The sequence below is a fragment of the Phalacrocorax aristotelis genome, chromosome 1 (genome assembly GCF_949628215.1).
Source record: "Phalacrocorax aristotelis chromosome 1, bGulAri2.1, whole genome shotgun sequence".
Classification (NCBI taxonomy): domain Eukaryota; kingdom Metazoa; phylum Chordata; class Aves; order Suliformes; family Phalacrocoracidae; genus Phalacrocorax; species Phalacrocorax aristotelis.
Window position 1 is genome coordinate 147,393,610 of NC_134276.1, and position 17,422 is coordinate 147,411,031.

The 17,422-nt window shown below is 39.8% G+C and overlaps 1 protein-coding gene across 2 annotated transcripts in view; it reads right to left on the reverse strand.

The window, feature by feature from the left end:
• Positions 1 to 17,422, reverse strand: part of PIK3C2G (phosphatidylinositol-4-phosphate 3-kinase catalytic subunit type 2 gamma) — a 226,893-nt gene that overhangs the window by 116,013 nt on the left and 93,458 nt on the right. For both annotated transcript variants that reach the window (XM_075114763.1, XM_075114773.1), the window contains 3 exons: positions 14,212 to 14,326; positions 12,690 to 12,820; positions 4,122 to 4,310 (listed from right to left, as the gene is read on the reverse strand). In XM_075114763.1, the coding sequence (XP_074970864.1) occupies positions 4,122 to 4,310; positions 12,690 to 12,820; positions 14,212 to 14,326 (435 nt within the window). The remainder of the gene's footprint in view (positions 1 to 4,121; positions 4,311 to 12,689; positions 12,821 to 14,211; positions 14,327 to 17,422) is intronic.

The window sequence follows — 17,422 nt, forward strand, 5'->3', positions numbered from 1 at the left end:
AATCGGCATATGGTTTTAAAGGAGTGTCCTTTTCTGTGCACTTGCCCTGATGGAGCTAGAATTTAGCAGAAGGTTTCTAGGAAAAATTGTTAAACCTACCAGTTAGGTTACATCTTCACCTCCACAGTCTACTGATGAAAAGCTCTCTTTTAAGAATGGTTGCAGCCATGCACAATACTGGAAAATGATACACCTTCTTTGGTGGTTGTTTCCTGATTCTAGCTCAATTTCCTGATTCCTAGCCATGATAGCTCACAGGTCTGCAAGGGTACTCTAGATGTGCCAGAAAAACAAGCTTGGAGCAAACATTCTGCTATTTAGGTTAATTAATATATTTTGATTTTCATTTTCAAAAATTTGAATGCCAAAATATCCTGACAAAAATTTGTAAAAATTTGTTCTATACATATATGAAAACACTGGTATGTTAGCAACACATCTTAAATTATGGCATTTCTAACACTGCCATTGGTTTCCTCCTGTCATCAAGAAAATTCTCTGAGCAAACAAGTGTACGGGTGTCATTTCCCTGGCTAGTGTGCCATACAATGTAGATACAGTTACAGAAAGCTCTAACTCCACTAAAGCTTGGCTTTTTACCAAACTCAATAAATGAAGTCAATGGTAAAATGCACAGGGCACTAATAAGTAGTGCTGAGTAGGAGGGACCTGCTCTATACCTTCTGCCTTAGGGAAAATTAGCAATGGCTTATAATCACCCGTCCCTGAAATTAGAGGTAAAACCAAGAGTGAAAAATCTTATTCTGCTCTTCCCCCTGCCACCCTCTCCTTCCCGCCTTTATTGATTAAAGAAACATTCATTGTTTTTTAAATTGGTTTTTTAAGTGTTGGCTTCTGGGACTTTAAGAATCAATGCACTTGCTGCAAGGACTGGATGCAACATTGCTACTGAATTTATCTGTGAAATGTAGCATGGTTGTGTTTCCGATTTATGAAAGTTCTTCCTTTCCACTGACTAAAGGAGTATGTTATCATTTGGCTGCCTTGAGATGTGCCTGCAAAGTGGGAGAGCATAAGCTGGAGAGACATGCTCAAAGAACAAGGAATATCTATTAAATTGTACGTTTAACTGTGTAGTGAGCAAAACAATTTAGAAGTTTCAGAAAGTTGCAAAGAGCATTCTAACTCAGATATGTGATAATGGGGCTTGATGCTATCTTCTAACCCAGGCAATGAGGTAGCACCACCAGTGATTTTAATTTCTTTGTACTTGCAAATGTGAGCTTGAGTTTAATCATGAGGACAGATACTGATTTTTCCGCTCTGAGAAGGATAATTTAGGGACCCAGCCCAAGGCTTGCAAAAGTGACTAGTGATTTTGAGTTCCTTCTCTAAACTGTATAAAGAGTAAGCACATGCCTGCAGGAGGAATTCAGGTTCTATTTAAGACACTGCAAACAAAAGTTCCAGCAAAGAAAGCATCCAAAATTCAGAGTGATTGGAAATTTTTGGTCTAAAAGAGACCAAATACTCTAAAAGAGTATTGCTAACAATGTGGTAAGTTGTGCTACATAGAAATGATGCAACTTAGAGCTGAAGTGTGGATGTCCTTGCTACAGGATGTTCTGAAAGCTGAATGTTTATGTGGAATCAATTTGAATTTGGAAAAAAAAATCATAGAAGAAAAATGCAAGAGGACTCAAATGAAAAAATTCTGTCTCAGGAAGATTGCTGGAAGTTGGGAGAGTAGCACAGTGTCATATTTGGCCCATTCTTATTGTCTTCCCTAGGTATCTGTTGTTGGTCACCATTGGAGACAGGATGCACTAGACTGATTTTTGGTCTGATTTAGTGCAGCTGCTCCTGCATTCCTGCATTAAGTTAACCATACATGTAGACAAAGATCAGTCCTAATTTATATTACTTACCTATGATTTAATAGTGATGGTAACACAAGTCCTTAAAATAAACATGAATATATAAAGAGCATTTCTTTTGTATTCTGCTCATGTTTATATGAACATGGATCTTTCAGCTGTGTCTCAGTAATCACGAGATATCAGAGAGCTGTTTTGTGGATGATAGAAGCGAGGAACCGAGTTGATGAATTGTCAGCGCCAAACATAATACAGGATAGAGTTGAATGAACCTTCAAAAACAGCTCAGTTATGGAGCCTACAATCCAAAGTTAGTGAGGGTAATGGTGAAGGAAAGTTGGACCCTATCCAGTGCTACTTTACTTTTCAAAATGATTGAAATCTGAGAAAAAGAGAACCAAGAGAAAAAAACTCAGAAATCCACTTATATGGAAAGTACTCCTCTCCTCAACCCACTTTCTCAATTTGCATATACATGTCTCTCAGCAGTTAAATCATCTCTGAAACTAGACATCCTTAAGGAAATGTAATCCCTCTGTTTCTGAAGGTTTGCTTCCCAGTTGTTCACACACCTACAAAATATTGTGGATATATGTGAAGGACAGAATTTTTTTTTAAAGAGGTTTTGTTCTGTGATCCAGAACTTTTTCTGTAGTATTAACATGAAGCAAAAAAGCCCCAGATTGATATTATCTGTTGTGAGAAAGAAACTCAAGGAACAAACCGTCTAAGATTCTCATCAGAAGTACTTGTTCTTTGGCACCACTGCAGGTGCCAGCCACTCCCAACGGTGGCACCAGGAGAGGCAAAGTGATGACGTCTTCCCATCTTTTCGTGCAAGCAATCTTTGTGGTAGCCAGAATGAACAGTGTGCACAGTGCCTGCACTACACATTGAGAAGCACTGTGGCAGGCTGACTCATATTAAATACCCTGTGAAGCACCTGACAGGACTGATATTCTGCACCACACCCTGATGCAGAGCTGCATCTTCCAAGAACAATCAAGCTCTGCATTTGCAGAAATGCCACCCATACACAGAAACAAAATTTGACAAAAGGCCTGATCTGAAAGCCTGGCATGCTCTGACAAACCATCTCAAAATCTCTTGCTACTCCGCGGTGTGGAAGACAGACAGCACACTGCCCATATACTCCTTTCTACATGGTTCTTTTATAAATTAGAAATAGATTTTATTAATTTAATAATGGCAAATAAGATAACGATAATATGCTCCAGAACCTGACCTTTCAGGATATTTGCTTCCATAACTCCCACTAAACATAAAAAAGACATGTATGCAAATATGTGAAACTGCTAATAGTTCATACATAAACCTGAGACACAGGTATTCTTAGGAAATCACATCCAGAGGGAAATAACAATTGACAGTCAGATTTACATTATTAAATAACTATTTTTTAATAATGCGGAGGTAAGTGAGTACAGTCTTTTCTCAGGCAGCGCTTTAGCTGAGGTATTTTTTTCTAAAGGTACAACATGGAAACGAGATTGCAAAGTTGGTGCAGCTTGTGCTTACCCAGACAAGCAAGGACTTGATAAACCAAATTTGCTCAACCATTTCATCCGCATGTTTAATGTTTTCACAGGTAGATCACTTAACGCAAAATACCTCCCAAGCTCTTGGAGGAAATGTAACTGCTGACACAGATTCTGTCCACTGACATCTGCTGTTACATCATAGATAAGACTAGATCCAACATCAAGAAACCCTTCCAACAAATAACCAGCTCCCAGTGTAAGAAGCAGGGGTGGAACGTAAAGCATCACAACAGAATTTATTCAAAGTATGGGGAACTGACTTCAAAGTTTCATCCTATCTACTTCAGAAGATGGGCTACAGGTAGGACTCTATGTATTTGCATTGCATCATAATCTGGAAGCATATTTCAGTCCTCCTTATCTCCCATTAGTCACCTCATGTCTGTACAGTAGTTTGAAGTTACGGAATGCTATGTTAGTGTTAAGTATTTGACTGATCACTTCTTACCAGAAACTGACTGAATTTGCTATAGAGAATGAACTAGTCTTTTCATTATCCTGAGAAATAGAATAGCCCAGCCCTGAAGGTAGGGCTGGCACATTCAACTCAAGGTCATCACAAGAGTAGCGACAATATCTTCACTTTGACACAGGGACAGAACTGAAAGCACAGTCAGTGAACCAAAGCATGATGCTGTGATGAGCTGATTGAAGTGGTGAATTAATCAGCACGTGATCATTTTGTTTATTATTATTTTCCTACTTGGCTAATTTTCCTTACCTGAAAGTCAGAAGCCCAAGTGCCTCCACAGGGTTAGAAAATCTCCATCTCCTCAACACGGCATACATTTCTGATATAGTCATTTGATCCCAGCTGGGTGCACTGCCCAGTACCAGAGGAAGGGAGCAATTTTGATTATTGCAGTAGTAACGATAAAACCATAAGATTCTTCTCTGTTGCTCTGAGAGTCTGGAAAAGAAGATTAGAAATTCAGTTTGAAATTAAAACCACCTGGAGCTTTGTATAGCAACAAACTTTATTGTATAAGGGGGCCAAGTCATGCAGTACACCACTTTTCGGCTAAGTACGTCTTTTCCTTGGGGTAGGATATCATTTTCTGCAGACCTGCTTTTATAAGAAAAGTGATACTTATACTCTGGATCTGTCAGCCTTGGGTCATATAAAAATGAAGTGTCAAAAGCACACATATATGGTTATTTCACTTCCCAAGCACTCTCATTTTTCTTCTCCATTGTCTCTGTTGTTGGTACTGTTTGTTTGTTTGTTTTTCTGGGGTTTTCTGACAGAGACAAAGAAGATACAGCTATCACAGGATAAATTACTGTTACAACCATCTGCTACACATCTTCTCTAACTAAGTACTGTAAGAACTAGACACACAACACTACTAGCCATAGCTTTCATTCCTGCCCCTGCTTTGGCTGTTTAATGCAAGTGTGTCTATTTTTAGTGTATTTGCATTTAAAATAGAGTTTAGGCACATCCATGCACACACACAAGAACACAAGCATGTGTGCACGCACACACACACTCACAGAGTGCGATTATCCCTAGCACTGGTGTGAGTTTGGAAAAGGGAAGGAAAGCTCCCAGCAACTTCTATGTTTGCAATGCCTAGCATGCTGTGCTTCACTGTATTCACAAAAAAGGATGCAGTACCAAATGCCTCATAGATATTAGATATCTATATTCACAAGTCCATGAGGCCGGATGGGATCCACCCGAGGATACTGAGGGAGCTGGCAGAGGACCTTGCCAAGCCACTCTCCATCATTTATCAGTAGTCCTGGTCAATCGGGGAGGTCCCAGATGACTGGAAAATAGCAAATGTGACGCCCCTCTACAAGAAGGGTTGGAAGGAGGATCCAGGGAACTACAGGCCTGTCAGCCTGACCTCGGTGCCTGGAAAGGTGATGGAGAAGATCATCTAGAATACCATTACAAAGCACATGCGGGACACCCAGGGGATCGGTCTCAGCCAGCATGGGCTTATGAAAGGGAGGTCCTGCCTCACTAACGTGGTCTCCGTCTATGATAAGGTGATCCGCTTAGTGGATGAAGGGAAGGCTGTGGACATTGTCTACTTGGATGTTAGTAAGGCGTTTGACACTGTCTCCCACAGCATTCTCCTGGAGAAGCTGGCTGCTCACGGCTTGGACAAGTGCACTCTGCACTGGGTTAAAAACTGGCTGGACGGCTGAGCCCAGAGATTAGTAGTGAATGGAGTCAAATCCAGTTGGAGGCCAGTCACGAGTGGTGTTCCCCAGGGCTCAGTGTTGGGGCCGGTCCTGTTCAATATCTTCATTGATGATCTGGATGAGGGGATTCAGTTCACGCTCAGTAAGTTTGCAGATAACACCAAGCTGGGTGGAAGTGTTGATCTGCTGGAGGGCAGGAAGGCCCTACAGAAGGACCTGGACAGGCTGGATTGTTGGGCCGGAGCCAACGGTATGAGACTGAACAAGGCTAAGTGCCGGGTCCTGCACTTGGGTCACAACAACCCCATGCAACGCTACAGGCTTGGGGAGGGGTGGCTGGAGAGCTGCCTGGAGGAAAAGGACCTGGGGGTGTTGGTTGACAGCTGGCTGGCTGAACATGAGCCAGCAGTGTGCTCAGGCAGCCAAGAAGGCCAGTGGCATCCTGGCTTGTATTGGGAATAGTGTGGCCAGGAGGAAAAGGGAGGTGATCGTGCCCCTGTACTCGGCACTGGTGAGGCTGCACCTCGAGTACTGTGTGCAGTTTTGGGCCCCTCACTACAAGAAGGACATCGAGGTGCTGGAGCGTTTCCAGGGAAGGGCAACAAAGTTGGTGAAGGGTCTAGAGAACAAGTCTTATGAGGAGCGGCTGAAGGAGCTGGGGTTGTTTAGTCTGGAGAAGAAGAGGCTTGAGGGGAGACTTTATTGCTGTCTACAACTACCTGAAAGGAGGTTGTAGTGAGGCGAGGGTCAGTCTCTTCTCCCAAGTAACATGCAATAGGACGAGAGGAAACGGCCTCAAGCTGCACCAGGGGAAGTTTAGGTTGGATATTAGGAAAAACTTCTTCACCTAAAGGGTTGTGAGGCATTGGAACAGGCTGCCCAGGGAGGTGGTTGAGTCTCCATCCCTGGAAGTATTTAAAAGAAGGGTAGACGTGGTGCTTGAGGATATGGTTTAGTGGTGGACTTGGCAGTGATAGGTTAGCGGTTGGACTCGATGATCTTAAGGGTCTTTTCCAACCTTAACAATTCTATGATTCTATGATCTAAATGAGATATTGATAAAATGGTCAGACATCACACCATATTTCACCACAGTAAGAAATGCCTCAGAATAATTTTTGCTATACAACCTCTGATTTGTCAACAATTCAGTCGTCTTTGCCTCATGCATATTAAGTCCTAGGTTTTGATACCATCAGAAAACAGAAGAAATTCCCCATAAGACAAGCTCAGACTATCTCCTTAATTTCATATTACAGCCTTCAAAAACAAACTTGAGAGTGCAAACTGGTCTCCAGATCACATAAAAAATTACCGCAACCAAGAGGAACATTGTTTTTATTGACCAGATTGGTGATCCTTCTACTTAATAATGTAACGTAACTGTGACTTTAAATGGACCTAGATATTTCAGAACAAGGTGTGAAAAACTTTGTAGAAGGCTGTAAGTAAATATCTCATTTCCAGTCAAGCCTTTCATTATCCAGATGTAAGCTGGGCTCAAAATCCAAGTGTTTACATTCCTTCCAAGGTCTTCCATTTGCAATGTTTTGGGGCATTCTTAGCCAAAAAACTATCTTAGCCCCACTCTAACTGTCAAGACTGTGGCTTTCACAGCTCATAGCAATGAGTTCCTTTGGCTCTGTGTGCACTGGAGAACTTTTCTCTGCAATTTTATGTTGCCAAGCACTTAAGAACAGAGTGTGGCAGTACAAAGATGGGCATGTTTTTTACTGTCACAAGAATGAATGTTTATTTCTTTTCCTTAGGAGAATAAGCACATAAATGTTTGCAGAAGATGAACCTAACTATGATACAAATTCTGTCATGACTTTTATTTATCATTTCATTAAAAGTACCATTTTGGTAAACATTTAAAGAAATGGCTTCAGAATTCACAGCATGACTATTGTGACAATATTTGTGTGAAGAAGACACACACAGAAAAAGAGATAGAAGTAGACCTAAGACTTTATTGCCTATCTTATTTTCTTATTTTTTCTTATGCATTTGGATAGCATTCCGCAGGACAGTTCAGCTAAAGTACGCCTTTTATATGTTGACTTTAAACAGGGATTTAAGCTTTCAGACAGCATCCTCCAAACTAGTCAATCTGTTGTTCAGATTAAAGCAGCTAAAACCTCAACTGAGCTTACAAAGGGAGATAAGAAATCAATCCTCGTATCAGGTTGTCTAAGTAACAGATTTCTCCCTCTGACTTCACTCCAGAGGCAATACCATTTTATCTTTCCATGTTTTAAAGATCAGAGATGAAATTAAATGTTGAGTGGGGTGGTTTTTTTTTTTTGTTTTCATTTTAAGTTTCTTAGTTTTAATAAAAGTTTACATACACATGTAATAGGACATTTAGGATGGACGGTAAAAGTATTTTGCATATATACAGCATCTGAAGATTGTTATGCTAATAAGGACATTTCCTTGGCTTAACAGCAATAAGATGCTAATAAACTCTTTATTGATAAAAATGCAGTTTATGATTTTTTAGGTAGAGCTGTATCTAAATTTCCCTTTATTTAACAGCTATATTACAATACATAGCCTTGTACTCAACACTAATAAAAATAAAATATCTTAAAACCTAAATAATTCAGTAGTTTTCAGTTTGAAAGTTTTCATTAATCCCTTTAGCTAAATGAAGCAAACAGCTTCTGTGAAAGCTTTGTTAGCTGGTCTTAATTATTACTTTTTTTTTTGTGGTGAAAATGGCAAAAAATGAGTTTAAATGCTTCTGAGCTGTTTTTCTTGTTCATGTTCAGTACTAAAGTGTAAAAAGAGAAAAGGCAAACAGAGGAAAGAACAGCAAAGCTAGCAAATGCAAATTTCTGTCCCCCAGCACCAATTCTCACTTGCAAGTTTGTCTCCTGTGAAGAGACTAGCAAAGTGTGCAGCATCACCACACTTTTTTAAACCTGTTCCACTATTCACCCAACTGGAAGTAGTCTTTCTAATCACAGTTCACAGCAACGGCACTCTTGTGACCACTGGTAGGCAAACTGAGTCTTGCCAGGTAAGAGGCAAAAAGAAAAAGGAAAAGAAAACAGGAAGTTGAAAGAGAGGAAAAGGTAAGGTAGAAGGAAAACAATGAATGAAGGAAAGAAAGATAGCAGAAACAAGACTGCCATCTTCCTGGCTTCAAACCAGTCTCTAATCCTTACACTGGGAACCACTGCGCACAGCAGGCTGTATCACGTTTGAAGCGCAGCTATTATCTCAGATGGCTAGTTTTCTTGGGTTTGTATTTCAAACACAGTAGTCCTAAAAGAAATCAAAAGCTCACATCTGAACTGTTTTCAGACATCAGCCAAAGTGGCTAGCAGTAGTTAATGAATTTTCTTGGTCTTCCCTCTCTTGCCTGGTTTGGCGACGACACCAAAGGTCAGACAGCAGCGCACAGTGAAGGGCTGTGAGGACCACAGGAGCCATATGGTGAAGTTCATTTCCTTCAGTCCCATTGATCCCCTCACTAATCAACATCCAAGAGATGCTGGCCGCAGAGACCAGTGATCTGAGCCAGCTACCAGAGAGATATGGGTCCAAGAGTCAGCTACTGGGAAGACCGTATGTCTTAGACCAGCTACCGGGGAAACCCCCACCCGTGTAACAGGAAGAAGTCCAAACACCAGCAACCAGAGTGTGGTTGTGAACCTTGGGGGCTCACATGTCTGGGTGTCAGCAGCTGGAGGGAGTAGGCAGGTCTGAGGCAGCTACAGGACTGACTGTCTGAGCCCAACTGGAGCAATTAATAGTTTGATACTATATATAAATGTATTTATGCATGTATGTATATGTATTCCCCCAGTACCCAGTGGACGTTGACCCTGATCAGGCAGAGAGGAGGAAAAGAATCAGGCTGGCTGTACTGTCCATTTTGTGGCAATGCTACGTGTTTGTGTGTGCTGGTATGGTACTGCTTTCTGCCTGTGTTGATTTGTTGATATTCCTATCAGGAATATGCGGTCCATGTCTCTAATGGCTGAACCTGGGGACATGGAGCCACAGAAGCCTTGTATTCATAACACTACTGGAGTCAACAGCCTATAACAAGGACAAGCATGCAGTTGTCTGTTTTTAACCATTGTGCCTTCTTTTTCTGCCATAAGGTTAAGAATATTTTCTGTCCATTCACATATTCCCTCTGCTTTCAGTAGAATGAACAGAAGAATCCCGACAGCCTGAGAAAGGTTTCTTGTGTCTTCTAACCACAGACACCCATTTATTTCCAAATCATATTTGAGGCTTGTAAGCCTGAAGCACCATCATACAGATATACTGCCACTAAAAAGCTACCTAGATTCCTCTCTTTTTCTTGACATATAAAAAACAAACAAACAAACAAAAAACAACCAACAAAATCAACCCAAACAAGGAAGGAAGAGATCTTCAGATATCATGGTAATAATGTGTTTGGATACCAATATATTTTTATGAATTTTTTTTTAACAAAACTCTATCATGACTGAGGAAGGTAAAAAGAATTCCTGTGGTACAGATACAACAAAAATTAGAGGCTGACAGATTCCTCCCAGTCAGAAAGTACTTAAAAAAGGAATTCCTTCACTGAAACTCCAAATGTGCTACTCTTCACCTTGATGATTCATTTGGTAGACCATCTTTGCCCATAAGAGAGGATAATGGAAAACACCAAACTGTGGAAAAATCCAGGAGTACCATTCTGTTTCCTCCAAGACCCTGTTACTGAACTTATCAAATAATCCTTAACTCCAGCCTGGTGACTTTCAGTGGTCTCTTCTCTTCATATTTCCACAGAACCCAAAATTGTTGTGTTAGGGATGTTATAGGGTCTACCATTGCCTGGTCTTTGTAATACCTATTTATGAACCTGTTATCCATGAATTTGTGTATAGCCTTCTTGAATCTGATGATGTTGTGTACATCCACAGCTCTGTTACAGCAGATTTTACAAGTTTACCACTAACTGTCTTAGGAAGTACTTTCTTCCAATCGTTGACAGGTGATATCCTACTGTTTCACTGAATATTACTAGTTTGAATATTATGGGAATTGGTAATGCATTTACCTTGTCTACCATGATCATGATTTTATAGAAATTAATCATACATACACATGCATCCTCTAGTGTTCTCCTCTCCAAACTAAGGAGTCCCAGCCTTTTTAGATTCTCTTGCTCAAGCAGCTGCTTAATCACTTTAGTCATTTTAGTTGCCCTTCTCTGTACATTTTCCAGGTCTACTGTGTCCTTCCCAAGTTGTGGAGACAAGGACTATACAGCATACTCAAAATGCAGCATGTCAAAGTTTTATACAGCAGTGAAATGGCGCAAACTCGCTTCTTCTCTACACCCTTCCTGACAACGCTCAATATTTTCTTGGCACTTTTGGCTGCTGCCGCACGTTGTACTCATGACTTCAGGGAAATATCAGCAGTAATGTCAAGATGTATTTCCTACATTGTAACTTCTAGTTCTGAGTTCAGTGTCATGTACAGATTCTTAGAAAAATTTTCCTTAAATATATCCCCTGAAATTTATCCACATTGAAGCCCATCTGCCATGTTTATTCCCAGTTTTGTAAGGTCCTTCTGGATCTCCCCTCCACAGCCCCATGTTTGACAATCAGGCAGAGCTCAGTACTACCTGCAAACCTGGAGATTTCCCCACCCACTTCCTTCTCCATGTCATCAATGAAGATACTGAAAAAAATTGGTCCCAACCTTTAGCACTGAAAGACCCTTACTGCTGATTCTTCCATTCTGAAAAGCCACCATTAAACATCCAATCTTTGCCTTTCACTAGTTTTCCTCTAAACCAGTGGCAACTTCATCTCTTTAACAATCTCATGTGGAACCTCAGCAGAGTTTTCTGAACATCCACCAAATCCCCAATACCCATGTACCCACTGACAACCTTCTAGGACAGCAACAGGTAGGTGAGGCAGGGTTTCTATTCACAGAGGCCACACTGGCTCTTTCCTGACAAATTACTCTTAGCTAAATGCTTAATGATCTTATTCCTTCTTACAGAATGCAGCATTTTACCATGAATAGAGGTCAGGTGCATTGACTTGAAGCTCCCCAGATCACCTCTGGAAATCCTTTTGCAGGTAGAAATTTTGCTGGCAACTTGCTAGTGCCCTGGCAGAGTGGCTATTCACAATAAAATACTGACATCCTATTCATACTTAAAAATAAAATAAAAAAGATCTAAATCACAGGTCCCATTGTTAACAAAAATAATTTTACATTTCATCCTGTGTTTTTAAAAGTTGAAGTAAACAACAAAAAGAGCAGCAAGTTTTCCTCTTGTCTTTTTTAAAGAAATTGATTTTAAAAAATCCCGAACAACCAACATAGAAATCAGCACAGGAAAGTCTTAACAGATATGTCGTATCACACTGAGAGAGCTGAAATGGCACCTAATGCACTTTTTGGCCTTTGATGGAGGATTAATTCAGACAATTAACTGTGATTTGTGCTCTGTAAGCACCTGTATTCCAAATTGCACTCTGATTATACTGAGAATTATTTTATAGAGTACATAATACTAATTGATAGTGCAACGTACGTACAGCTGAGCATACTAATCTGCCCCAGTATATACAGTGTTTTCTTTCACTTTGGCTTTATCCACCTTCTGTGAAAGCTAAACTTTCCATACTTCTTTCCTTGCTTGTAACTTGACACAGATTGTTTTAAAGATTACATGCCATTTAACTACCATAGCTGAAGTCTGAGTGTATTATTACTGAAGGAGGCTGATTTTCATAGAACCCAAAGATCTTCTTGCTAATACTGATGTAGACTTGCTCCATCACCTGAAAATCTTACGTTTTGAATCAAAACGTTTTGAATCAAAAATTAGTTTCTCACTTCAAAGACACAAAAAGATACAGTTATAGAAAGGGAAAAATGATCCTTTTCTGAACTGGTAAAATACACTGCCACCTCCAGGGGTTTATTTAGGCTTTGTTGTGATCTATTCTCTCACTTAGAGGTGTTATTTCTCAAATCAATCAAGCTAGGCTCCTTCAAAGGAAAATTTTGTTTTTAAAGAATAGGATACATTTAATTGTGATTGATAGGATAAGTACAGCCAGCCAAGAATCAGCAGGGTTAGCTGAGCACAACTTACAGCAAGAGAGAATGCGTCTGCGAAAGTCTTGTAATATGCTTCAGGCAGTCTTTGGTTGGCTCTTCAAGATCATCTTTTCTTTCTTCAGGTTCAGGTTTAATGAACTCCAAATTAGTTTCTGGAAAGTCAATCTTTATTAAAAAAAAAAAAAAGAAAATGGAGAACTCCTTTTAGTAACATGTTCTCAGATACAACTGCCAATAACCGTTGTCTTGGATTTGTACAAAAAGTATACAAAATATGAGAGAAAGAAGAAGGGATAATTCTTTGAAGATGTTCACTGCATGTAATATATTACTTACATATTATATGTTTTTAAGGTACAGAGAAAGAAAACTTTCAATCAAAATTACGAAGCTTGAGGTGCTTGATAATCTGAGTACAGACTTAGCTGAAAATTCAGCTTGTTCTTCAAAATTCAGCTCAACTTGCACATCCCATTTTGGCTTATTAATGCACACCACAATCATCTGTATCTTTTTTCAATATTCGCATTTGATATACATCACTCTTCTAAAGGTTAACAAAGTTATTCCCTACAAAATATAAGTGTCTTGTCGGTCGCATCAGAGAAGCTATCTTTATGACATTTCCAGTGTGTTCACAAATCGTGATACTGTCACATGCACAGGAATAAATGAAAATGAGGTAGGGGGAATGAGAGATCCTGCTATTCCGTTTCTTTCAGCAGAAATAAGTTATAAATTAATAGCCATTTACTGTCTCATCTTCACTTTATTATTAATAGAGGGAGCTATTTTAAGGCATCATCTTTGACTGAACTCCTCAGACTAGAAAATCCCTATTTGCTTGTCTATTAAAAATAAGGCATTTTTAGGCGAGCCTCATTTATCTGTATTATCTGCTTTTACACATCATTTGCTAATAGTCATTCAGCTTTGTAATACAGAAAATAGTTGGCTTTGCACTTAAAGTATCCGGTTGCTAATTTAACCTGGAAAGGTGACAAAACTACCATGCAAGCCTAATGCATTTTCTACACTGGGAGCCCCATTCTGCCCACAATGAGTGGGTGCTCAGCATGTAGTCATTGAGGGAGAGCTATGCTGATGCCTACTGGCAGTTTTCCTGTATCCACTTCCTTTGCAAATCCTTTATGTTACTCAGTCTAATTGCAAGCTGTATGTTATGTTTACAAGGTCACGCAATTCAATAGTACCCAGAACAAAAGTTCAGATTTGAAAAGGCAGCTGTAAGTCAGGTACCAAGCCATCAATTTGTGTCAAAAGTATTTTTGGAACCAAAATTACAACAACAAAAAATTACCCTATAAAAACCTTCTCTAGCACTCAGGGGTGGTATTTGATATGAAAGTATCATACATAGTTGCCACTGTGCAGAATTATGTGCTTCTATCCATTAAGATTACCATGCTCTCTTTGAGCACCTGTAATGCAAATAGCATTTTTAATTTGTGTGGTCTTGATGAGCTGTGGAAATAATCCCTTTCCTTACACTTTTTTAAAAAACAACCCTTTCCTTTGCTTTCTCGCCTTCTTACCTGCAATGTTACTGAGGTTGGTGTATCAGTACTGCAGATGCCTGGGGTAATCATTGTTGTTGTAAGTGTGCTGTACAATGTCATGCTAAGCAGCACAGTTCCGTGAATGAGCCGCCTGCAATACACATAGACAGAAATACTGCATCAGTACCGGAGAAAAGGTGAACCGGGTTTACTGAAATTACATGAAAGAACACAGAACTGAATAGCTTAAAAGACAAACAAAAGGAGAACAAACCTTTCATCTGTGGCTAGTACAAATCTGGCCTAGATCAGCAGAGGCAGCATACTGATGGCCTCACTGCTATACTGGTATCTGTGCAGTTGCAGGGATCACAACACAAATCACACTGCCAAGACATTCTAGGTCAGCTCTGCACTTTATCAGTGACTTCTTGTGTGACAGAGGTTGCCGTTTAAGCTAGGTGTAAAATAAGGATAATACTATACTTCTTATCTCAAGATTTAATTTTGAGGACAAATATGTTAGAGACTGTGATGTGTCAACACATTAAATAAGGTGGAGGGCAGTATACATTTATTCCACAAGAAGAAAAAAATGCAGGGCAACCTACTGCAACCACTAAGGACCCTTGCTGATTTTATGTGTAGATGGCAGGGAGGAGAAAGTGTATCAGAGTTTCCAAAGAGCTGAAAGGAGCTGAGTGGGATAGTTTGTACCACATCTGCTGCACATGGTTTTTGAGTACATGAAAAATTATGGTCTGAAGTACCAGATTGAGCACTACATGTACAAGAAAGTCTTAGAAACAGGCATGCATGTGGTCTACAGATAAGAAAATCAGCATGATTTGGCAGGTTAACACAATTCAGTCTAGAGAACTTGAATACGATCAGAAAGTTCAGGTGTAAATTCTAATCATAACCAATCCACTCGAATTAAGAATCCAGTACCTGAAAAAAGGAAGTTATAGAACACTGGACTTGCCCTTTAAATTGTCCACATCTTAATGGTTAGTGAGGTCAGAAATTTGATTACGTTCAACATCTCTTCTTTTAGTGACAAATAATCTTCATTACAATAGTTCCAAGAACTGCTCAGTCAAAACAACTCAGAGAATGAGCTAGGTTCTCTTCCGCCCATTGTGACAGAAACAGCCAGCCAGGCAGATGAGTTTTGAGTACACAGCTTTTACTTGAGATAAGGATGTTAGAGGTACAAGAGAACTCAGATGGACTTTTTGATCCCAGCATTGGTTTGCAACATTGCTGTAAGAACGTACCTTTTGAATTGCAAACTGAAATAAATTGTTACTAAGTCATCTGCAGAAGAAGTAAGAAACTCCTGCAAAGTCATTTTTTATAGTCAACACTCAGCGTAAACCTAATTCACGGCTAATTTTCCTTTTTCCACTTCTCAAGCTATTAATGTTGTTAGTACAAACATTTTATTTCATTGTTAGAACACAGCTCAGGAGGATTAAAGACAAAACCATTTTCTGAAGTTTCTTTTGTAGCTGTAGGTGCATTTGCAGTGTGGAATGGAAGCAGAAAAAGAAGCTGTGATGCGAACAAGATAAGACTCAGGGGAAAGCAGTTGTGTGATATGAAGTCTTTCACATTTAGAACACTGATGTGAATGTGTAAGTGACCAATGGTGGTTTGAAGTTGCTTTTCTGTGATGTGTACTCTGACGACCTTTAATAAACGAGTTGCAACTCTTCAACCACTCTTTCGTTGACAAGGGTTTACATCATAATTTGAACTAATTGGCACTTTTGTTAGAAGGGAGAAGAGTAGCCGAGAACTAAATGAACACAAAGACTAAATTATCCTTTTAAGCTCTCATTACTGCTAATCACTTATATATTGTGCTCTAAAACTATAGGGGGCTTGGAAAAAAATTCCATAGTGTGGATTTTTTTCCTGGGAGACCTGCATAGACAAATAGAAGAAGTAGCACAGACCTCAGAGGCACTGCACATGTGTTTAATTTAGACATTTTCTGAGCTCGTTATTTCAATTTATTTGCACCCAGTACAGATGTGGCTAAAGACTGACCAAGAAGATAAGGAAGAATTGGCAGGTGGGTTTCTGAGTCCCCAGCTGCAGAAACAGCAAGTAAATCAATGTATGTTTGCTGGACTGAGATGACTTCACATGTTAAAGCAGATTACAGGACTGTGAGGAAAACCAAAGACATTAAACCCCTTTGATAGCATGGAGATGTTATCTCCCAAGAAAAAATGAATTTGTTTTAAAAACAAGACACATATTTATGCATTGTATATAGAGTAGCCTAATTTATACATTTACAAATAAGTAAGCAACTTATGTATCTTCCATCAGTAAGTTACTCTTTGGACTAAGGCTAGTCTGTAAACACAGGAGGCATTTTTAAAAAGAAGTGAAGAGGCATGTACAACTGCAAAATATTGTGTACGTTTCTGAGGCACAGCTTTCCCTAGCAATCTTTGGGGCACTGTGTGCACTGCACAGCTAACATAAACCAGGTCTGAGTCTGCTTTTGGACACACAAATGGCACAATAACAGGGGCCATGCAGGTGAATGAAACAGTAAAAAGATGCACCATTATTTTTAGAGAAAGGAAAAGAAGCAGGAGAGTGTGCAGGATCCATTCAGGGAAGGAAGGAGCTAGCATCATGAGCATCATAACCATAACTTTTACTGAACAGATAGATTCCTCTCCCTGCTAGCTGGTTCTGCTGATATGCTCAGGCATGTCACTCCCTGTTCTGCCAGTTTTCCCCTCTGTGAGGTGAGGGTCGTGATACTGACCTTTGTAAAGACTGTATAATGATCACAGCTTTAGACAATGACTTGCATGTAGCAACTTCAGCAGCGAGCACATCAGAAGGTGAATAAACAAATGCTGCTCTCTGCCTATTGTCATTTATTTATTTATATGCTCACGTAAAACCAGGGCAGATGGAAACCCCTGGAATTACACAAATCCCCAGCTCTTGTTTATTACCAGAGCTAAAATAATCTTCCCATCTTACTACAGCAGGACACTGCTGTTTATGGACAGCTCAAGTTACCTTAAATTAACAAAATCAACCTTGTGTTCTGGAGTTGCATGGGAGGCTTCCCTCACCACACCCAGCAAGAGGAAATTTTTATTGCTTGCTCTGTCTGATTTGGAAATACCAATTCAAAATAAATTGTGTTGTTAGAATTAGTGAAGTCAGAGCAACGCGCACTCTGGGGCACATTGCAACTCCCAGA